The sequence below is a fragment of the Leucopleurus acutus genome (assembly GCF_964270905.1).
Source record: "Leucopleurus acutus genome assembly, chromosome: 6".
NCBI lineage: Eukaryota > Metazoa > Chordata > Mammalia > Artiodactyla > Delphinidae > Leucopleurus > Leucopleurus acutus.
In genome coordinates, this window is record NC_139149.1 from 111,589,207 (window position 1) to 111,613,105 (window position 23,899).

Here is a 23,899-nt window from a genome sequence, read left to right on the forward strand (position 1 = left end):
TTTTGGTATTGAGCTCCATGAGCTGTTTGTATATTTTGGAGATTAATTCTTTGTCTGTTGTTTCATTTGCAAATATTTTCTTCCATTCTGAGGGTTGTCTTCTTGTCTTGTTTATGGTTTCCTTTGCTGTGCAAAAGCTTTAAAGTTTAATTAAGTCCCATTTGTTTATTTTTGTTTTTATTTCCGTTACTCTAGGAGGTGGGTCAAAAAAGATCTTGCCGTGGTTTATGTCAAAGAGTGTTTTTCCTATGTTTTCCTCTACGAGTTTTATAGTATCTGCTCTTCCATTTAAGTCTTTAATCCATTTGGAGTTTATTTTTGTGTATGGTGTTATGTAGTGTTCTAATTTCATTAATTTGTGTCTTGTGTTTTTCCTAGGGTTTATCCTGTATGGGACTCTCTGTGCTTCCTAGACTTGGGTGACTATTTCCTTTCCCATGTTAGGGAATTTTTCAACTACAATCTCTTCAAATATTTTCTCAGACCCTTTCTTTTTCTCTTCTTCTGGGACCCCTATAATTTGAATGTTGGTGCGTTTAGTGTAGTCCCAGTGTTGTCTCTGAAATTGTCTTCGATTCTTTCTTTCTTTTTTCTTTATTCTGCTCCTCAGCAGTTATTTCCACCATTTTGTCTTCTAGCTCACTTATTCATTCTTCTGCCACAGTTATTCTGTTATTGATTCCTTCTAGTGTATTTTTCGTTTCAGTTATTATGTTCTTCATCTCTGTTTTTTTTTCTTTAGTTCTTCTAGATCTTTGTTAAACGTTTCTTATATTTTCTCAATCCGTGCCTCCATTCTATTTCCGAGATTCTGGATCATCTTTACTATCATTACTCTGGATTCTTTTTCAGGTAGATTGCCTATTTCCTCTTCACTTATTTGGTCTTGTCGGTGTTTACGTTGCTCCCTCATCTGTGACATATTTTTTTGCCGTCTCATTTTTTATTTATTTTTTTATGAGTGAGATTGTGTTCCTGTCTTATTGGTTATTTGGCCTGAGGCTTCCCACACTGGGGTTTGTAGGCTACTGGGTAGAGCTGGGTATTGGTGCTGAGATGAGGACCTCCGTGAGACCTCACTCCAGTGAATACTCCCTGGGGTCTGAGGTTCTCTGTTAGTCCAGTGGTTTGGACTCAGAGCTCCCACCGCAGGAGCTTCGGCCTGACCCTGGGTTCGTGAACCAAGATCCTGCAAGCTGCCTGGGGCAGCAAAACAACAACAACAACAACAAAATAACAAAGTAAAAAATGAAATTAGACTAGGAAACTAACAGGTATGTTAGGAAGAATATAAAAATAAAAATATAGCTGAATCAACAACCAGAAGGTGCAACAGTACCACAATAGTAAAGAAGAAGAGGAAGGGAAAAAAAAAAAGGGAAAAAAAAAAAAGAAAAAAAAAGGAGGAGGAAAAGGCCTTGGCTGTGGAGGGCGGGGCCTAAGCAAGGGTGAGGTTTGGGTGGTGGGTGGGGCCAATGCTCAGGACCCACAGGGCTTGAAAAGGCCCTGGGGGCCTGGGGGGGTGGGGCTTAGGCTCAAGGAACAGAAGGGGCCCAGGCATGCCCCCCAGCCCTGGTCTCAGAAGGCAGGGGACCTCACCTGGGAGCCCAGCAGGCTTTCTGGGCTCGAGTGGGCGGGGCAATTGCCCTCCCGGAGGCCCCCTCCCACCTGCTGATCTCCCCAGCCTCAGGGATGCCGATCCTGTCTGGCCTCCACTTCTCCTCCCGCCTCAGTCCCTCTACATCCTACCCCTACCAGTGCACTGTGGGGTTTCTTCCATCTCCTTGGGCGTCAGAGTCCCCTAACAGCGGCCGGCAGGTGCCGTAGTTGTGGGGAGACGCTAACTCCACGTCTTCCCACACCGCCACCTTGATTCTGCCTCCACTCTCTAATTTTAGAATATTCTCAATTCAGCGAGCTAGGGCGTGAAGAGACTTAGAAAGAGCACCTGGCACTAACGTTTACCTCATTTTTAAAGGACAAAACCATTTCCTCTAAAACATATCAAAGCCCTGAGGTTTTGCCTCATTAAAGAAGTTGATAATGTGAAGATAAGACTGAATGCCTCCAGAGAAGGCCGCAGCCCCAGGTTTCTGCCCTCTTGGAAGGGCTTTTCCCTTTCTGGACTTCATTTCATTCCGACTTCTTTGCGACTTGCAGGTCCGCACTTCTGGAGGGCCCAGAGAATTGTGCCAACACATCCAGGCTGAAGGACATACCTGTTCTTGTCTGGATGCCACAGAACCACAATAGACTCAAGCCTTTAGGGATTTTCAGAGGGAGGACTGGCAAACTGTATTTTCCAAAGATGGCCACAATGGTACACATCCCATCTCACACGCTATTCTTCGATGACGTTGTCACTCCTCCACTGAGAGGTGGAGAATTGTGTTCTCTCCCCTTCACGACTGCTCTGACCAGTAAAGTTGAGCTAAGGGATGTCTGAGCCTACTTCATAAAAGGTGATACGGCTTCTACCTGACTCTCCCTCTTTGCAAGCCCACCCTAGGAACCCAGTGACCATGCTGTGAGGAAGCACATGCCATATCAAGAGGCCACGTGTAGGTGTTCTAGCCAACAGCTCCAAGCAAGGGCCAAGCATCTGCCAGCATTAATCCCGTACCTGGGAGGGAATGAATCTCCAGATGGTTCTCGACTCCAGCCTCAGAGCTGCCCTTGCCTACGCCAAGTGGATCAGAGAAGAGAGTGTCTGCCCAAGTTGCAGATTCACAAGCAAAGTAGATTTGTCGTTTGGGCCATAGGTTTGGGGATGGTTTGTTACACAGCAATAGAGAACTGAAAAAGAAGTCTTGCAGGTAAAACACGTTTGATTTTCCCTATGAAATGCAAAAGCTCCTATAGCCATCCCAGAGGAATGTTAGTGAAATAAACGTGCTCATGGGATGACACAGGCAAAAATATTGGGTTGGCCAAAAAGTTCGTTCGGATTTTCTGTACCATCTTATGGAGAAGCCTGAGCGAACTTTGTGGCCAACCCAATACTTTCACCTGCTCTACAGCTAAAATATCCATCCTCTCATACTTCACCATTGCAAGCAATAACATTTGTTTTCTGGTATAATAGTTTTACATAGTCATTGTAGAAAAGTCAGGGAACTGAGAACTAAAATAGTTGATGAAAATGGTTTGACTCCTAGCATTTACAACTGTTAATGATTTAGTCTCTTTCCCTTTAGTTTTTTTTTCTACACACAGAAATGTATTTTATAAAACATGGGTCATATTTGCACAGTAGTACTGATCTTGGCCCATCATTCAGTAATCTTGTTTTGAGCTCTTTGTCAGGCACCCAGCTGAACACTGGAAAAAGGGAGATGGGAAGCAGGGTTTCCAGTCTTGGCGTGACTGTACCTCACTTTGGGTCACTAGTGAGATACTGAAATTTTCTCCCTAGGGGTGGCCAGGTGTGGCCTGGTGAGCGTTCTGAGTACCTGCTGCTTTGGTGCCAGGGGTTAGGAGGCATTCCCTCCTCCACTCTTACCTCAGGGCAGAAAGGCTTGGGGATGCCTGGTGGGCACAGCCCGCAAACTCTGCCCCTTGTAGGTGATGTGCCTTTTGAGTGGCGCCTGGGGGATAGCTCGTATTCCACATGTATGTTACTCCAAAGTGCTTCCTTAGAGATCCACTGTGCAACATAGAGCCTGTGGTTAACAATATGGTTTTGTGTCCTTGAAAATTTGTTAAGAGGGTAAACCTTATGTGCAGTGTTCTCATCAAAAAAATCGCCAAAACAAAAACCAAAGGGACACAAGGAAACCTTTGGAGGTGATGGAAATGTTTATTACCTTGATTGTGGTGATAGTATCATGGGTGTTTGCACATGTCCAAGTGCATCAAATTGTGTACATTAAATCTGTGCAGTTTTTTGTATATCAATTGTATCTCAATAAAGCTGTTTTTTTTTTTTTTTAAAAAAGCTCTTTCTCATTTGGAGGCACTTAAATGAAAAAGTCGAATTGCATTCAAAATCCATTCTCATGAACATGAGAATTTTCAACATTATGCTTGAATCATAAATGAAAGAAAAGGAAGAGCTATTAGAGTCTTTCAATTTAATGTGAACTGTGGTCAATTTTAGCATGCAAAACGGTTGCTGACATTTTTTAATACCTATTCATGTAAAGTTTCTTGTTGATGTAGAGTGTTAAGAATTTTAAATCTCTTTTTTTGGTGTATGTGTGTGAAAGAATGTCACATAAAGTGCTCACAAATGACAAAAAAAGCAAATCTAGTCACCATCACCAGGTCAGGAAGGGTCGCGTCCTGTGGTGTATTTGAAGGGGTCCATCAGTTGCCATTTCAAGCATTAAATCTGATGTAAAAAGGGCCATTTATAAAACCGAATAAAACTGTTTAGTAGCGATGTTAAAAAGATTCTATTTGATCACTTTATTTAAAAACATAATATTTTCCCTAATTAAAAAAATATATATATATATTATTTTTTTTTTCCACTAGGCCTCTACACATGCTCAGAACCCCTGGCAGGACCTCTGCAGGCCCTACATGCCTGCATGCCAAGGGCTGGTCCTGGGTTTCAGGCACCCACAGCCAGGTGACGCAGACCTGCCCTGGGTCAGCAGTCCCTGAGGCAGTCAGAACAGAGTGCGTCCCAGTAGGGGCGGATCAGTGTTTACAAGATTCTTCTCAAGGCTTGGCTGACGTAACAGCCATCCTTAGGGCAGTGACGACTGTACTTGTTTTTACCCTCTTGCTAAAAAGGCTGATTTATTTCTTTATTTTCAAGCTTCTTTTTCTTTTCTTTCTTGTGCTTAACAGAAAAAGCCAGAGCCCCCGAAGTGGCGCTGGTGTCTTACCACCAGGAGAGCCACGAGTTTGTCTCCCTTGATTGTTCTTTTTTCGGTTTGCTTATTTGTTTTTCGTATGTTTTGGAAACATTTCTTTTCAGTGAGTGAAATTCAGCTTCCCCTTCCCCGCGCTCCCTGCGGGCGCCTCCCTCACCCAGCCCTTTGCGACCACTGGGTGCCACCCGCAGCCTTGGGGACGCGTAGGTGTCATCCGGAGGCGCTTGGCTCCCCCCACCCCCAGTCTGTCCCCCGCCGCGAGCGGCTCCAGTCTGGGCACTTCTGGGGGACGAGAAAGGAACCGCCAGACGGTACTGAAACTTTTCCCGGTGCCGTTCCCTCGGGGACCACAAGGTCCCTGGGCTCCCTGGGAGCGGGCGGCAAAGTCAGAGTTGATCCGAGGGTCCACTCCTCGTCCCGGGAGGCGCTCAGCTCCCGGTCTTGGAGCCCCGGGTAGTGGAGAGCGGGTCGACGTCCCCGGGACGCGCCGACACCTGTGGCCTCTGGCCGGGCGGGCGGTCCCCGAGCCCCAGCGCCTCCTTAAAGCCGCGGCTCCGCCCCGCCCGCCGCCCTCCCCCGCCCCCGCCCACGGTTCCACCCAACCTCCGGGTCCCCGCCGTCTTGGCGAAGTGTCGCAGAGTCGCGAGTCGGCGAGCAACGCGCTGTCAGCCCACTCCCCGCGTCCCCGGATCCACCGCGGCCATGGCCAGCGAGAAGCTGGCGAGCAAACTGCAGCAGCGACTGCACTGGGAGGAGGTGGACGGCGGGCTCCAGCCTGCGCCCCGAGCCGCCCCAGTCCCCGAGCCCCAGCCGCAGCCATCCGCCTGGGCGCCCACCACCAGAGCCGACGCCGAGCTGAGCGCGCAGCTGAACCGACGGCTGGTCATCAACGAGGGCGCGGCGCGACCCCGCCGCTGCAAGGTCTTCCATCCCTACTCCGAGTTCCCGGAGTTCAGCCGCCGTCTTATCAAGGACCTGGAGAGCATGTTCAAACTGTAAGCTCTCCGCCGCGTCCTGCGCCGTGCGCCCCCGGGGACCCTGAGCCCGGGAGGGAGGGGGAGGTGGCGGGGGGTTGGTCTTTCTGGCTGGGAGTCCCGGGCCCCGCTTGTGGGGGGGGGGGGCACAGGATGGGATAGTGCAGGGATTCCAGGAGTGTCTTTAGCATTTAACCCCACGCCCCCCAGATCCAGTGCGCCCCGACCGATCCCGGCGCGGTGCGGGGGATCCAGCGGGGCTGGGACACCGAGAGCAGGAGCCGCCGTTCTCCGTGACCGAGGTCAGAAGCTCCCCTCGGGCAGCCGAGCCCGAGTCCGGGGCTCCCGGGTCCGGACGGCGGGTCCCGCCCCCTCTGCGGGCCCGCTCCGAGATTTGCCCAGGGCGCAACTTCTAGGAAACGGAGACGCGCCGCGCCTCACCTGCCAACTTTAACTTTATCTCCCGAGGGAGAAATTAGCCTCGTTGTCCTTTATCTTTTAAAACAAAGGAGGAAACTTATCCTTGGCTGCCGCGCGGGGTTGGATGTACCAACAGAGCCTGAGAACTGGGAGTTTGTTAAACTCTTCACGAAAGATCAGTACGTTCCTGGAGCGAGCACGTTCAGGGAGCCTCTTGGGAGCGTCGCCTTGGCTGTTGTCCCCCTTCTTGCCTCTTGGGCAGGAGGCGCCCTTCCGGAACCGGACAAGGCAGGTGGCAGCTGGTCCGGCGGGGGCTCATTCCGGTCCTGCCGTGTCAGCCCCATCGGGCGGTGGAGGCAGCGTAGAGAGACCCCCGGTAGTCAGCCTTGGAGCTTGCCAGCTCCCTGGGCCTCAGTTTCTTCATCTAGAGAGTGGGGGAAGTAATCGTCCCTGCCTTTTAAGGCCATAAAGTATTTTGCACACCGTAAGCTCCTAACTGAGCTATTAATATTAGTTCCAGAATTGGGCCAAGACCGGAAAAATGCCTGGGGGAGCGGAGGCCGCCGGCCAGGTCATGCTTAGGGCGGTTTAAAATGCGCTTGGAATGTGTTTGTCCTCCCGCGTGGAGGTTCTATTTAAAGGCGCTCTGGCCGGCGCTGTGTGGCGGGAGCCTGGGCCCCTTCCTGAGGCTGGGCTGTTGTCCAGCCCCAGCCCCTGCGCGGAGGTCAGCAGAGGCTGGTACCCGGAGCCTCCGCATCTTCTCCGCTTCCCTGACACCCTGATTTCCGCGTCTCTGGCTTCCAGGCACTGATCTCTGGTGTTAACACCCGATAGGTATAATTTGGGCCATTAAGGAAGGCTGAGTTGAAGCAAAAGAATGCACTGGGGCAGAGACAGAAAAGTGAATGGTGCGTCACAGCCCCTTTGATTTATTTGGGGTTATGCCTTTCCTGGCATACTGCTCCCCCTCTGGCTGCTCCCAGGTCCCAGCACTTCCTCCCAGTCCAGCTGGCTTCAGAGAGGGCATCTTGGAGACCTTCTTCTTCCAATCACTTTGGGGTGATTCAGATTTCTTTCATTTATTTTTATTACTATTATTTTTTTCTGCAGAACAATCGTTGAAAGGATGTTTGTTTGTTGGCTGCCTAAGAGTAATAAAGGGAGTCCACACAATCAGAGGGCCTTGGGAGACCAAGCAGGGTGGCGTTGGCGAGGAAACAGATACCGGAAGAGGGTCAAGCTAAAGGGAAGGCAGTGTGTGGTCTGGGGTCCCACAGAGCTGGCAGCCCAGCCTGAGCACGAGACTTCTTCCTCCAGAGCTACTGTGTCAGTCACAAGTCTAGGTTGGGTTTTCTGTCACTTGCAACCAAAATTGGCATAAACAAAAAAGGGATTAATGGGTTCATAAAACTAAAAAAGGACTGGTGTCAGGTATGGCTGGATCAGGGAGCTCAAATGATGCCATCAGAGCTTAATTTCTTTTTCTTAAGCCAGCTTCCTCTCTGTGTTGTCCCCATTCTCAGGTGGCTTATCCCTGGTGGTGGCAGTGTGGCCACAGTAGCTCCAGCAAGTCCAGTGGGAAGAGTAACCACAGCAAAGACCTTACTGTGTGTGTGTCTTTTGTAGCTTTACTACAGAGACTAGCAGGGGGACTGGCAGTGGGGCTCTTGCTGAGGAGGGGGGATCTGTGCTGCTCAATGTGAAGGACCTTCACAGCTCCATCCCGGACCTGACTGTGGGCAGACTGAGGCCTTCAGCCTCCAGTGTCCTGAGGCAGGACTGGCAGCTCCGGTCATCAGGCAGTGGCATCTGAGGCATGAGTAATTGCAAAGAATCCTTCCTGGGGATTTCCCCCCATGTCCTAGAAGGCAGGGGAGGCAAGACTGATCCAGTTACAGTCGGCCAAGTGGTGGCTGGAGACACCAGTGTGGCAGGAGGAGCCTCACAGGCGTAGGGTCAGACAGGGCCTAGGACCTGTGACCCTGGGCAGGCTACATGGTCCCTCGAAGCCTTAGTTTCTTGCTGGTAGGAGTACCACCTTCCCATGAGGGGCAGGTAGCTGCTGTGGCTGCCAGGGGCAGGGGCCACTCGGGGAGTGATATTTCCCCCAACAGTGGTTTGGAAAGGCCCCCCCCCCCAAACCCAGTATCAAGACCCAATTATCTTGGGACTTCCCTGGTGGGCCAGTGGTTGAGATGCTACGCTTCCACTGCAGGGGACACAGGTTCCATCCGTGGTCAGGGAACTAAGGTCCCACATGCTATACAATGCAGCCAAAAAAAAAAAAAAAAGAGACCCAATTATCCATCATGAGTTTGAGGAAGGTGGGGCTATAGCCCGCTCATTCCAGGGTCATTAGCTGTGATCAAGGGCAAGTTGCTTAACCACTTCTGTCTTTCCATCTGTAAAACGGGGGCAACCCTTTCTTTCAAGGGTTTGGTGAGAACTGAGTGAGAGGAGGGGGTGGCCAGTGCCAAGTCAGCATGTGACGTGGAACAGGGGCCTTTTGCTGAAGGCTGTACCCCCCTCCCTTGGCTCCAGGCCCCATGTCCATGTTTAGAACCCTTCCCGCCCTGCCGAGCCTTCAGGCTGCCATGCTACCCACACCCGGTCCCCCCCTGAGCTTCCAGACTCAGCCTCCTCCAGCTGAGCCCGATGGGGTTCCCCTCAGGTGCTTCCACCCAGTTTCCTCACCTGGGGGGCAGCTGAAACTTTGCTCTCCCCACCCCACCAGGGTCAGGGACTCCCCAGTCCGGGAGATTTTGTCACTTGGGCATCTCTGACACAGCTCTGCTTTCAGTCCTCATCCATCCTTGTTGCCTGGCACGTGGCGGTGACTCTCATCTCATCTCATCTCATGGAGGGCCCCCTATGGTCGCTAAGTCAGACCAGCCCCCCTGCCACCCCCTGGTCTCTCTGCCGTCCTGCTACCCTGAGCTCCCTCCAGGCGGCCAGCTGGCTCCAGGATCCTCTCTGCCGATCTCGCCAGCCCTGGGGGCTGCCTGCACCCACTGCCCTTGCCCAGGCTGCGGTAGGCTGTGGGCCCCCTCCTACCGGGAAGGCTGCTGTGGGGCTTGGCATTTGGGGATTTGCCACCCGTTGACCTGGCAGTACCACCTGTCCTGTAGCTGGCCCTCTGCAGCTGATGAGCTGATGAGGTCCCAGCTTTGCTCACAGCCCAGCCCAGCTTTTCTGCTGGCCCTCTTTCATATTTTCCTCTTCCTGCTGTCCTACTTGACTTTTAAAAAATACGGCATGACTTAAACAAAATTTAAAAAAAAAACCAAAACTACATCTGGGTAGGTCCTCTTGAAAACCTAATTTTTGCTCACATCCCTCTCCCCACGCACACTCTTGCATCGAAACTTTTCTGAGCACGCTTTGGCCACTCTCTGAGGGCTGGGCAAGCGGATCCCTTTGTGGTGCCTCTTCTTCCTGGAGAAGCCCTGGGCATGCCCACCCCTCCCCGACTCGTCTCCCTGCCCTGTGGGTGTGTCACTCTGCCCTCACCCTGTCCGGTCAGCAGCTGCTCGTTGCCACACATCTGCCCCCAACTGAAATGTGTCTTTTTCTTTTTTCTTTGTTTTTTATGCATAAATTTAAAAAAATCATGTGAAAAATCTCAACTTGTTTTTCATGCTTTCCACATTCTATCCATTGCAGAAGCAGTGTGTGAGTCTGTTAAGAGCATGAACTTGGACCCAGGCTTCCTGGGTTCAGACCCCAACTCTACCACTTGCTACTTGGAAGGTTACTTTGGGAAGGTTACTACTGAAAAGCTCTGTGCCTCGGTTTCCCCTTATGTCAAGTGGGGATAGAAAAGTACCTGCCTTGTGAGTTTATTGTGGGGATTAAATAAATTCATGTATATGAAGCAGTTAGCTCAATGCTTGGCCCGTGCGTGGTGAGACCAGTAAGTTTCAGGCACTAATTTTCACAGCCATAATTTTGGTGGATGTGCAAATTGTATGTTGTCCTTTTTGTTAAATAATTTACAAACACTTTGCAATGTCTGGTTTCTCCTTTAAAGCTGATTTCACCTGCAGCTTGAGCTGTGGAGTGGGGATGTGGCCGCTTGGTGGGTAATTGGTCCCCCTGGGACTGCCCCCAGGGCTCTGTTGAGGGGACTTACTCGTTCTGCTTCTGGGTGAGTGGATGAGTGTCCTAGGGCTGCTGTAACAAGGAGCACAAGCTAGTGGTTTAAAACAAGAGAGATGTATTCTCTTACCGTTCTGGAGGCTGGACTCTGAAGTCAAGGTGTCAGAAGGGCCATGCTTGCTCCAAAGCCTCTAGGGAAGAACCCTTCCATGCTTCTTCTAGCCTCTGATGGTTGCCAGCAATTCTCGGCATCCCTGGCTTGCAAACGCGTCACTCTAGTCCCTGTCTTGATAGTCACATGATTGTTCTCCCTGTGTGTGTGTGTGTCTTCACATGGCCTTCTTGTAAAGACACTAGTCCTTGGATTTAGGGCCCACCCTAATCCAGTATGACTTCTTTTTTTTTTTTTTTTGGCCATGCTGCGTGGCTTGCAGGATCTCAGGATCTTAGCTCCCTGACCAGGGATCGAACCTGGGCCACGGCAGTGAAAATGCTGAGTCCTGCCCACCAGACCGCCAGGGAATTCCACAGAATGACATTTTAATTCAATTTATTATATCTGCAAAGATCCTATTTCCAAATAGGTCACATTCTGAAGTTCTAGATGGCTGTGAATTTTTGGGGTGGGGGGACCCTCTTCAACCCATTACTGCCCCTGGGCAGAGGTGCTCTGTCTATGTTTATCATGACATGTCAGAATCTCAACCACTTTAGATTGTTCAGGTGATGTAGGAGGTCTGAGATGTAACCAAAGCCAGAATGATTCCTACCCTCAACAGAAGGGGGATCAGTCTTCTCAAAGCCTAACCCTATTTCAAATGGAGTTGCCATCTAACTACAAAACACAATACCAATAGAAAGCCCCCAGCTTGTGCCAGGAGTGCACTTACTTTCAGCAAGAATTTCACTTTTAATCTGTTTCTAGATCCAGATTCTGATGTCGCCTTAGAGTTCACTCAGAACCTGACTTGACCAGAACAAAGTACGCCTGTTCTTTTTGCCCGGGGCTGTATAGATTTATGCAGACACTGCAAAACGTGCTTTGATCTTTGCAGTTTGATTTTCCTATTTAAAAGTATTTCACTTAGGGATCTCTTACATTTTCAAGGTTTAAAAAACCCTGGATCCTTTCCAGCCTGTGAACACATCAGCTTCTTGGAGCGGGGGGGGGGGGGGTCATTTATTTGCCTTTGTATTGTTGGGACCTGCTACAAATGAGCCTGGTGTGTTGTAGAAGAGAGAGAATTTTCTAATGAGTGTGGGAAGCCAGAGGCGTCACCAGAGAAAGTTCCCTCTCCGTTTCCAAGAGTGTTACTGGATAGGCTGGGCCAAGAGAATAGTGGCCTGATTTTAAACGAAGAGTGAGAAGGCCCCAGAGAAACTGACTCCACCGTGTGTGTCCAGGGCTGTAATACGAGCTGGTGGAGCGGTGAAGGTTAGACAGGAAATTTTAATTACCTTGGGCTTATCCAGAGGCCCCTTTCAAAGGGAGGTAATGAGGGCAGCCACTTAAGGGTGGACCCAAATACAGCATCTTAAAATGCAGCTGTGATGTTCTTGCAGCATAGTAAAAGCTTGTGTTTCAATGCCCCAGAGAGAGGGTGGGGAGAGGAGCCTTTGGCTGTGGGAAAGTTGTCTTTTTATCAGAATCGGAAATGATGACATCATGGATGCCCTGCCAGGACTTGACTCCCCATCACTGCTGAACCCCGAAAAGGCAGGGCTGCCCTGGAACTCTTCATTTCTCATCTCCCCCAGCCCCGGTTTCTTTTTCTCCTCCCTAGACTTTTCTCTGAGGGAGGGAGGAAGGGGTGTGCACTTGGAGGGCTGGGAATTTGCCAAAGGGGTGAAGGGAGCCCCGTTAAGGAGGTTTACTGGGGAGGTGGATCTTTATCTGTGTCTTTTGAGCGAATTGCCTTATACACAGGGGAAGGTGGATGGAAGTAACTGGAAGTTAGTTCAGTGATTTTTTTCCCCCTTAGAGAAAGGCGAGGGCTTCTGACTCTCCTGATTGTGTCTTTAGTGCACGGTGACCCACCTTAGAGTTGAAATTCCCTCACCTGCACTGGAGTTTGCACCTTTGACTGTTCTGCTTGAAGGTGGGGCAGGAGAACTCAGGGCTTGTCTGAATTCCTGGCGGGCAGTCAGCCAGAACCCAGGCCGGCTTCTCTTTGGGGCCTTGGTCTCCGGCAGAAAGACACTGTAACTGGGAACTATTTCTTAGAGAGGTTTAAGCACTGGTTTTCTTTGCCCAGAGTGTGATGTCGGGGTGGCTGGAAGCAGGTGCCACTGTTTCTGGCAGTTTTATCTTGGCAGACAGTTTCCTTTCTCCTCATTCCTTGTTCCTTACCTCCTTTCTCTGGGAAGCCTCCTCCACCCTCCTTATTACAGAGCATCACATTTTGTGAGAATTCGAGTGACTTATTAAAATCTTACATAATGCAAAAAAAAAAAAAAAGTCCTTTTTCCTTTCTCTCTTGCAAAATTAGTTAAGTGCCTAGTTTCAAAGCGTTAAGGTCCAGGGGACTCTAACTTTATTTATACTCTTAGCCCTGTGATACCTCCCCACCCCCCAGACTAACTAGTAAATAGAAATACCATCTTCCATTGAATTTGGGGGGCTTGGTGGACACGGGCTACGTCATGTGTGGTTTCACGGCGCGGCTGAACCAGTGATCTCTAAGGATGTATCGAATGAATCAGGTCTCAGGCTCTGGAGCTAGTGGCCGCCAGGCCTGTCCGTGACTTGGGGAAAGAGATACTCCGTGTAGGATCCCAGCACACATGCTAGGTTTTACACAGCTTGCTATTATTAGCTTCCTGCTTCATGAATATCTGTGTATCAGGTGCACTCCTGCAGGCTCACACTCTGCAGCCTCCCCCTGCTTCTGTGTCCCTTCAGTGTTGGTGATTGAAGGGCTCCCCTGGTCCTAAATGCTAGATGGTCCTTGGAAGGCCTACATACAGGGATATCTGAGTTGTTGGAGTGTGGACTGTGCCATCCTGCAGGATGAAACTCTACCTGTGCTCAGTGGCCTGCCAAGACGCAGACCCAAGTCCCGCACTGAATCCTTCTTTGGTTCCGAGGCCTCACGGACCTTCTGTGACCCCTTTCCCAGGGCTCCCGCCCCTGGGCTCCCGCCCCTGGGCTCCCGTGGCCAGCGCTGCATGCACATTTGCTAATGTCTGCTCCTGGGATACCATGATGATGAGAAGGATGAGCCTCTTCCTCACCTGCTGTCTGTGAGGTGTTCATTCATCAGTTTTTTCATTCATTCATCAGTTTTTTCATTCATTCAGTGAAGCACATGCCAGGTGCTGGTATTATACAGATTGCTCTGGAGGGGTTTCTGCCCTCGAGAAGCTCTATGAACTCTGAACAATGGGCTGGATTTAACATGATGCTGCTTGACAGGGAAGGATGCAAATCCTGGAAAAGCCATCCACCACTCATGTATAAGAAACCCCGGGTAGCCTAGCAGACACCGTGAAGATGCTGCATTCGGGGCAGGGGGTCATGGTCTTTCTGGACAAAGCCAGGGAGGAGCAGCCAGCCAGGACTGGGAAGGGGTTCAGGCCCTCGATGGATCAAAGGCCTTGGGGCCGAGGCTCCTGGAGCCAGAGGATGGGGGCTGAGAGTGTGAAGTCTGGTGGGGATCTGCTCGACCTCAGGGGGCAGAAGGTGGGTAATGAGGGTTCAGTGAAAGGAAGCCACGGCCTTGGTTCAGCGTAGAGAAGAAAGAACTTTCTCATGGTTGGAGCTGTTGAAAGCCCCTTTCTCTGGAGTTCCATTGGAAGGTGTGGTCTGTCTTCGTGGAGTGAGAGTTTTGCAGCAAGGAAGGGTTGGGAGGCTCTTGGAAGGCTGGGGGTTAGGCTGTACGACGGTCAAAGTTCCTTCTGGGCCAGGGTTGGGCCAGCTTGGTCCGTAAAGGGCCAGGTAGTACATCTGTTTTGGCCTTGTGGGCCCTAGGTTCTCTGTTGCCGCTGCTCAACTCTGCCACTGTGACCGAAAGTCGCTGCAGACGATCCATCAAGCAACCTAAACTAACTGGCGGCTGTGTCGGGATAAGGCCTGGTGAGCAGAATCTGCCCGCAGGCTATAGTTTGCCGGCCCCTATTCTAGGCAACTGCTTTGGAATCTTCTGAATCCTGAGCCCTGTGAGTCGTCGGTGGTCTTGCTCAGCCCTTTCCTCACTTCTCGGCCTTTCTCCCTGTCAGTGGCCTGTGGCTTCACTGGCTGGGACAGACCTGGAGCCCCCAGGGGAAGAAGAGGCAGAAGCAGAAGTGGATGGCAGAGGGATCCCAGAGCTCTAGGACCCCAGAGTTGCTTCTGGAAGATTATTGCTTAAGTAGGAGCAACATATGTATCTGCTTCTCCTGCCACCTAAGAGGGCCGGGCAGCTGGTGCCCTGCAGCTGGGATCCCTGGGTGACACTCTGCACCCTGGAAGGGCTGCCTTGGTGTTACTTCCTCTGAGAGTTGGTCCAAGGTGTGTTTGAGCCGGGCTGTGGTCAGGAAGGGCTTAGGGACTTCCCTGGCGGTCCAGTGGTTAGGACTCTGTGCTTCCACTGCAGGGGGCACGGGTTTGATCCTTGGTCTGGGAACTAAGATCCCACAAGCTGCGTGGTGAGGCCAAAAACAAAAAACAAAGAACAAAAGCCCTCCAAATGTAAAGGAAAACGAAAACTAACTTGGGTGCACAGAGACCTTGGCCTTGGGTGTCTGCCTCCTTGAGCCCCGTGGCTAAAGCAGGTGTCCTTCATCTCAAGTCTTTGGACCCTCCCCCTTCTCCCTAGCTCCCCTTCCAACCTCCCTTATTCCCTGTATCATCATGAGTCGAGTGCCTCTGATTCCCTCTCCTTTTAGAAGGGTCTCCAGGTGGAGAGGCGGGAGTGCATGTGGCCAGCGCCATCTTTGGTGCGCGTCGCCTGCACTGGTGGCTCTCGTTCCTTTCAGTGCCTGCCTGATGTTCTGCTGCTAATGGCCCTTCTCTCAGTGTGGAGGCCTTTGTACAAGTCGTGGGTGGGTAGGTGTGTGTGTTGGGGGTGTCCAGGCCTGGTTTTATTTTCTTTCAGTCTCCGCCTAGCTGCCCCCGTGTTGCTGAATGAAGGTAAATTCTTTGATTTTGGAGGCGAGGACTGCGTGGTCTGTCTCCACACAAGGCTGCCTCTGGCTGACACTATGTCCTTAGCACTCTGCCAGCTCAGATCAGGTTTGCAGGAAGTAGAAGGATGTCGTTCAGGACTTATAAACTGTCACATGCCTGAGGCCGGCCCTGCTGCCCCTTCCTGGTCAGAATGGCAAGGGACCCCAGGGCTGTAGTTGATCCTAGCCTTGGGATTAGGCAACTCCCGGGGCCCCCCAGCCCCACCTGGCAATTCTCACTGAACACTGTGCCTGGGACCATGGTTCCCGGCCATCAACCCTCTACCAACAAGGTCTGGCTGCTGACAGGCTCAGCTCTGCGCCCTCAGGGACATGGTGAGCTCTGTCTCAGCCTTGGAGAGGTGCTGGCCCCTGATCCTGTGCAGCTCTGTCCATCTTGGCCTCAGTGACAGGGTCTCTGTCCCCTCCCTAAATGGTTCATACTCCCCCCACCCTTTCCTACAAGGGCCAACTTTATTGAGCACAGCCACTGCTAAGAGCCACTGCGTACAGAGCACCTACTGTGTGCAGGCACCGTTCTTGGCATTTACACATCGTAAGCACTGTGAGATGGTGCTTTCATCATCCCTCATTTTACTGATGGGGACCGTGGGACGAAGTTCAGACTCTTCACGCCGACCCTCAAGGCCGGTCACAGCTGGCTACTGCATTCTTCTCTCTCGCTGGCTGCCCCAGCCCGACCCCATTCTCGCTGGGCTGTTGGCGCTCCACAGTCTCTCTCCCATAACCCCCAATTTCCAGTCTGTCCATTATTGTTGATTCTCAGGAGGTTCCCCTCCCCCTCCTCCCAGGTGTTTGCCCTGGGAAAGCAGGGTCCGCTCTTTAAGGTTGAGTGTGGCTGACTTCTTTCTTCCTTCAGTCCCCAGGACTGGACCCAGGGCCACAGGCAGGGCAGGGGATCCTTGACCTCTGTAGAGAGGCCTGAGCTTTGCTTCTGGAGCTGCCCTGAGGCCCTAATTACGGCCCCAGTGGAGCTTCCCAGCTCCCAGGGCTGTCAGGAATAGGAGCCTTCGGTGGGGTTGTGCAGTCCCCTCCGGCAGTGCCACCAACCGCGTGACACAGGGCACATGCCTGTAAGTGAGATGCGGAAAAAGGAAAGTGACCACCTTCTCAGGTTGTCCCCAAGATCGCGTGACCACTTGGTGTGCAGTCACAGCCTTAATTAGGTCACTCCAGTTCCAGCCCCAGGTTCTTTCCACTGAGGGAGCTGCAGGTCCAGGCCCCTAGCAGGGCTGCTGGATTTAAGGTGGTACCAGCCCAGAGGAAGGACACTGGAAAGGGGCTGGGAAGCTGTGGGTGGAGGCTCTGAAGACCCAGAGACTGGCAGCCCAGGTGCTTTTCCTTTCTATGTGGAGGGACGGCTGAGTGCCCCCGACAGTCCACTTCCACTGGGCCTGTAGGCCCTGACCTCCCCCTCCCTCAGGGCCTCCCCCGGCCGTTTCCCTCCCTGGCTCCTGGGCTTGGGAGTCGTGGGAGAGTGGGTCACTACCGGGGCTGCACCAGGCCTGACTGGGTCTGGGGGTGGAAACCCCGGGTTGTTTGGGGGCACCCGTCCCCCGAGATCCACAGGGCTCCTGGGGATTCCCAGGCAAACTAGGTTTCCAGAGGCACCTCTGGCCCAGTTTCCCGCCCATCAGGCCTTTTATAGGAGGTGTTGGGAGCCAAGGGGAGACACCCCATTACCACAGCAAAGAACCACCCTTGCTCATTTCGACACCCCTGATCAGAAGAGCCCTATGGCCTCCCCATCGCCTCCATCAGGGTGTGCTCAGGGCGGGCGTCCCCTGGGATGCCCTTCTCCCCCTCCTTCCTGGATGGATAGCCGGTAACTCTAAATTCCCAGATCCACTTGCTCCATTCCCTGTTCCCAAGTGAGTCCCCAGCCGCCTGTACTCATCCAAACCCAGCAAAGGTGCCCCGACTTCAAAAGGACCAAGGGGAGGCCCCAGGATTAGGGTCCTTCTCTTAATGAGCCAAAACTAAAAAAGTGAACCCTTACCCATGCGCTTAAGGATAAGCTGAGAGTTTATCTGTCTTCCTGCCATCTTGGCAGCACCCGGACCAAGCCCAGAGAGTAACTCGCCCAAGGACACACAGCACAGGATGTCACCGGGGCCTTGAACCAGGGCAGTCTGACCCCAGGAGCTCACTGCCAGCCCCTGCTGCCCTCCACCTTCCTCAGGAGGAGCCCAGCAAGGCTCCAGTAGACCGAATTGTTCCCTGCTGCATTTGCCAGGTCAGAAGCTTTCCAAGGTTGTCCCTCTCTACCTGGTCACTCGTGGGCTCTTGGCATCTGTGCCCTCAGTGTGGCTGAACTACTTAGCACTCCCGGCCTGTTAACTGGTTGCCACTGGCACGTTCCTTTGGAGGGTGGTCACGGGGCCTGGCTTGCTTTGTTTCCACATTGGGCTGCTGGCATCAGTGGGAGAGTTTGCGTGGAGCTGAAACCTCCCAGTCTGAGGTCTTTTCCACTACTGGGCTACGGCAGCCAGTCTGAGAGCGCGAGGCTGGGGGAGCTTGGTGCACCGTCTGCTCTCTCTCCTTCTGAATCCGCGTGGGAGTCCCTGGCAGGTGCAGTGCACTCCCACTGCAGGCATTTGGGACAAAGAGGATTTCCCTGCTCGTCTCAAAAGCCTGGGTAACAGCTGCCTGACTCTGCTTCCCCTCTGCTGTCTTGCGGGGCGCTGAGCACACAGTGGGTGCTCTGTAAGGGTGGGGATGGCCCCTCAGCTCTGCCCTGCCACCTTCCCTTTCTTTATGAACTTCCAGACACCATGTACAGAACTATAGGAGGCTGTGGTTGGGGAGACCCAACTGGTCTCCTGCAGCCTGTAAAGATGTTGGCCTCTTACCAGAAAAAGAAGGATATTTCCCAGGAGTGAGTCCCCGCAGCACTGGCTGTGCACAGGACAGGTGAAGCTGGCGCTCACCTGCCCCCAGGGCCACTCCCAGCTCACCTTCTCTCTCCCTGCATCTCTCCACAGTGAGGACTGCCGCATGCCCCCCACTGCTCACTCCACTCTCCCCCCCTACTGCCCCCCTAAAACCATCCTGCACATCAAGCCGAGGGGTCTTTCTGAGACAGCCATCTGATGTCACTTCTCTGCTTCACACTCGTTTTGTTTGTTTGTTTGTTTTTGTTTTTGTTTTTGCGGTACGCGGGCCTCTCCCTGTTGTGGCCTCTCCCGTTGCGGAGCACAGGCTCCGGACGTGCAGGCTCAGCGGCCATGGCTCACGGGCCCAGCCGCTCCACGGCATGTGGGATCTTCCCGGACCGGGGCACGAACCCGTGTCCCCTGCATCGGCAGGCGGACTCTCAACCACTGCGCCACCAGGGAAGCCCTCTGCTTCACACTCTTTGAGGGTTGCCCCTCTTACCCGTAAGAAGACACAGCTCTCCCAGAATGCCTTGTGGGAGCTGGCCCCCTCCCCCCTTCTGGGACATCCCGGCACCTCTGGACTGCACTGGTGACAGGGGCTCCCTCCCAGGGCTCTGCACACTCACTCCTGTTAGAGCCAGCTCTGCCCATGCTCCGGCCTTATCACAGCTCAACTGTCTGTACATCTGCCTCCCCGCTGGGACTGGTCTTTGTGCTTTTCTTCTGCTCTGGAGAGGCCCCAGGTAGATGTGAGCCAGGTGACTCGAAGAGCCAGGCGTTCATCCCACAAAGGCGGCTGGGAGCAGCCTGATTGGAAATCAGACTCTGGGCTCAAAAGCCTTTGTACTTAATTCCTCAGGGTCCCCCTTCCTCGCACCCTGCTTTCTTTTACTTTGCATGTAGTTGTAACACACTTGGAGATGTGGTTTCTCAGTCTGCAGCAAATCAGAAGGAAGGGAGGGAGGGAGGGAGGAGGGGAGGGAGGGAGAAAGAGAGGGAGAAAGGGAGGGAGAGAGGGAGGAAAGAAAGGGCAGATAATTGGACAGCTAAGGGGGACCTTCACAAAAGACGGGAAACCAGGACCTCAGAGAAGGGGCAGGCAGCGAAGCGCGGAGGAACGGCAGTCCTATGGGCTCGGGGGGCCCTGAGGCTCATCTGGATGGGCACAGCCAGGGTCACCCACGGGAGAAGCAGGAAAGCCCCAGGAAGGGCTGCCTGCTCTGGGGACAGTCTGGCACAGTGCCCTTCTCCTACTTGAAAGAGCCTGGGCCACACGGGGAATCTTGTGAAAATGCAGGTTCTGATTCAGCAGGTCTGGGAGGGGACCTGAAATTCTGCCTTTCGAATAATCCTGGATGACCGTGATGCTGCTGGTCCGGGGACCACACTTTGAGTGGCTGCCAGAGCCAGCCTGTCTGAAAAGGCAGTGCATGTTTCCCATACAAGGCCTTTCTGGAGACAAGCCGGCGTGTTCCCATGTTCTGGGTCTCTGGGGTGCAGGCGGTTCCCCCCAGCACTAAGAGTAAGGCATTTTCTGGGGCAATCCTCCTGAGAACCCCCGTACCCCCTGGGGATCCCTGGGGAGTTTCTGATGGCTGAGTTTCAGGCAGACAAAGGCTGCCCTGCTTCTTTCTTCCTTGATAGCAGGATTATTCTGGGCAGGTGAAAACCAAGAAAACCCAGGGGCTCTGCACAGTGGAGCTGAGAGAGCAAGCCATTCATGGACCAGCACGGGGCGGACATTGGAAACCAGCCCCTGAGCCCTTGCTGCTGTCTCCTTACTGGCAGGCCTTCGGTGGGGTGAGGATTTAGGGTCACCTGGGCCCCTCTGGCCAGGCCACGGGCTTTCCCAGGTCATAGGCACTCAGGGTGGTGGGCCCAGTGTTCAGGGATCTCAGCCCATCCTGCCTCAATCCACCCCATTCCCCTGACCAGTGATGACCCCAATCAGTTGAGTTGGGAAGCCTTTTCAAGTGAGCCCTTGGAAGACAGATGTGATGCTCTCATACAGGACAGGCGGGGCGATGAGAGTCACTCATCAAGGGCTTCCTGGAAATTCAGCCGTAGGGGCCACAGCAGCTTGTGGATTCGGGTTTCCCCCAGAACGCTAAAGGTGGTAGAGGCTGTTTGAGGCCAGTGGGTGTGGGCAGCTCATCAGAGCAACAGCCCTGGAAGTTGTCTGCTTCCTCTTCACAGCTGCAGACAGGTCCTACTTTTAAATATAGCTCCCTCCCATTGCTTGCTTACTGGGTGCCGGGGGCCGGTGCTGGCGTGTTATCTCCTGTTGGCCCGTCTACGGCTCTGCAAGGCACAGACAGCTCAGTTAGAGTCAGCCTGCAGTGGGCTCGGCAGCCCGTCTCTCCCAAATGAATGGCAGGGCTGGCTTTGCACCCAGGCCTGTGTCTGCGGGGCCACGTGCAGTGCCGATGGAACTGGAATCTCCCCCTAACAGATCTTGGAGATTAGGAAGATGAAGGGAATGAGGACATTTTAAAGCAAAGACGTGGAAAAAGCTCACCAATCCAGAGGAGAGCTAGAAAGAAGCCCCAGGAAACAAACAAGGATGCGGGGTCTCGGGGTTATGAGTGCGGTTTCTTGTTTTTTTAATATCCTGGACTGCCTTTAATAAGAAAAATCTTGGTTAAAATTTAAATTATAGAAAAAAACTGGTACAGGGAGCTAAGATGTTGGTAGAGGGAGGAGCCAGGGGCTTAAGGGAGCCCCAGTGAGCCTGCAAGCATTTGAAAGATATAAAGTACTGGGAGGCGGGGAGAGGAAATATTTTGATGGTTTGAAACAGGGGGAGAGTGATGCAGCTTAGGCCGGCTTTGTAGGGAGAAGGAGAGCCCCAGATGAGCCTAGGTCTGGGGCTCCCCCCCCGACTCCCCTGGGGCCTGGTCCCAGCCTAGTGGGTGGCTCTGCCAGCTGAGCAGTGCAGGTGGGCCCGACCTGGGCAGGTTCTTCTAGGTGTTGCTCCCTTTCCATGGGGCTGGATTCCCAACTGCAAGGAATGTGATGGAATTTTCGTGGAGGGACTGGAAGCAGAGGAGGTTTCCAGAATGAGGAAAACAAATGCGACTGCATTCATCTCTCCCACGGGCCCAGAAGTTTGGCGTAAGGTCACCTGTTTGCAGATGGCCTTGTCTCAGGGGGTCCTCACACTGCAGTTACTTGAGGAGAGGGGCTCTGAGCAGGTTGAGGGTGAGTGCTTTGCGCCCGGTCCAGCCTTGGGGGCCTCTGCGAGGGGTCCTCACCTCCGGCTTCCTTCAAGCGCGCCCACGGTGGAATGCGTTGCTGAAGTTGTCCCACAGCTTTCAGAAGGGCCTTTATCCATGTAACACCTTGCTTCCCCAGGACACCTCTCTGCCTTAGCTTTGGCTGGCTTGTCTCTGTCAACTGTCACTGGAGGGGCCACGCTGGCATCCTGTAAGGACTGACCTGCTATCAAACCTACATCTGGTGGCGGTGTTGCCCAGCCCTGCGGTCGGGCTGTGGGCTGTGGGCATCAAGTGGCGATAACCGGGGCTAACCTCGCTGGGCCTAGTGACCTTCGGTTGGTTGACCTAGGTGGGCTTGGTTTCTTCATCAGCCTGACAGTGTGACGTTCCTTAAAGGAGTGTTGGAGGGTTAAAGTCGATCAAATCTATTTGAAGGGCTGTGTTGGTGAGACTGTTTCTTCAAATGTTTGTGAGACATCGGTATTCTCTCGGGCAAAAATGAATAATTTTGCGTATGTGGGCAGCTGGCGATACCACACTCCGAGACCAGAATCAGAATCTACACACGTATGGGACTCAGCAACGTGACTCCTGTTACTTCTGCCAAAGTCATCAGATATAAATTGTAAAATGTGTGAATCGTACAGTTAACTAGCGGTCTGTTTGTTGGGACACAGTGTGTGCACTCTATCCATCCCCTGGCTCCCCACTGAGTTAAGGGGCACATGGTATAAGCTTAGTTCATGGTCATTCCTGCCTCGCCTGTTCCCACGTGAAGCCAGGCACCCGCCTGAAAGCCCCAGGTTAGTTCTGATCCACAGCAGTTGACTTCACTGCACCCCTCAGCTTTCACGACCTGTCACATGGGGTGACTCGTGACCACCTCACAGCACTGCTGAACTAAATCAGGTGCTTTAGCACAGCGCCGGGCACTTAGCGAGCACTCAATAAACAGTAAACAGGCGGCCATTATGAATTCTTCATAGGACTGTCATAAAGATGAAAGGGTTAGTGTATGAGACGATGTGCTGTGAACCGCAAAGCAGGCTAGTTGTAGTTATTAGGGGCTTTGAATCCCGTCGTGTGCGCGGAACGCATGTGGTAGTCGGATGCTTTGAGAGGAGCAGATGAAACAGGAAGTTGATGAGGGGGACCTGGGAGGTTTTTCCTGCCTGTCTGGCATATGCAGGCCCTGAAGGAAGTGGCTGTGGACCAACCCTCGGAGATGGTCACTTTAAAGAGGGAAAAATGCACTTCTGGATTACAAATCCCAGTTCCGTGGGGAGGGGCGAGGACACCACTAATGTGGTCAATTTATGGTCCTCCCAGGACTTAACTATGGGCTTGGCTGGTGCTTCGGGCAGGAACAAAGGGACGCAGTCTTTGCTGAGTCCCTGGGAGTCGAGGCAGCAGCTGACTCGTGACCCCTTTCTTTCCTGCCCCTCTTGCCTTGGAGACATCCCCTCTCAGTCCACACACTGGCTTTATTCCTGTGCCAAACTGGTGCTCCCGGCAGGACGCCTGGCCCTTTCTTTCTTTTTTTTCTTTTTAGAATTTATTTATTTATTTTTGGCTGCGTTGGGTCTTCGTTGCTGCGAGCGGGCTTTCTCTAGTTGAGGAGAGCGGGGGCTACTCTTTTTTTTTTTTTAATAAATTTATTGATTGATTGATTGATTGGCTGCGTTGGGTCTTTGCTGCTGCGCGTGGGCTTTCTCTAGTTGCGGCAAGCAGGGGCTACTCTTCCTTGCCGTGCGCAGGCTTCTCATTGCGGTGGCCTCTCCTGTTGCGGAGCACGGGCTCTAGGTGCACGGGCCTGAGCAGTTGCGGCACACAGACTCAGTAGTTGTGGCTCGTGGGCTCTAGAGCGCAGACTCAGCAGCTGTGGCACACGGGCTTAGCTGCTCCGCGGCACGTGGGATCTTCCCGGACCAGGGCTCGAACCCATGTCCCCTGCATCGGCAGGCGGATTCTTAACCACTGCGCCACCAGGGAAGTCCAGGGGCTACTCTTGGTTGCAGTGCGTGGCCTTATGGCGGTGGCTTCTCTTGTTGCGGAGCATGAGATCTAGGCACACGGGCTTCAGTAGTTGTGGCTCGCGGGCTCTAGAGCACAGGCTCAGTAGTTGGGGTGCACAGGCTTAGTTGCTCCACGGCATGTGGGATCTTCCTGGACCAGGGCTCAAACCCGTGTCCCCTGCGTTGGCAGGCGGATTCTTAACCACTGCGCCACCATGGAAGTCCCCCGGTCCTTTCTTCTGTCTGGGATTTGCCCACCGAGGTGGTGTGCTTTTGCTCCCAGGCACATTACTCACCAAAGTG

The 23,899-nt window shown here is 52.9% G+C and overlaps 1 protein-coding gene across 1 annotated transcript in view; it reads left to right on the forward strand.

Moving 5' to 3' along the window:
- Positions 1-5,528: 5,528 nt before the first annotated feature.
- Positions 5,529-23,899, forward strand: part of EFHD1 (EF-hand domain family member D1) — a gene marked incomplete at both ends in the record, with an annotated part of 37,973 nt that continues 19,602 nt past the window's right edge. The window contains one exon of the mRNA XM_082841425.1: positions 5,529-5,821. Coding sequence (XP_082697551.1) covers positions 5,529-5,821 — 293 coding nt within the window. The remainder of the gene's footprint in view (positions 5,822-23,899) is intronic.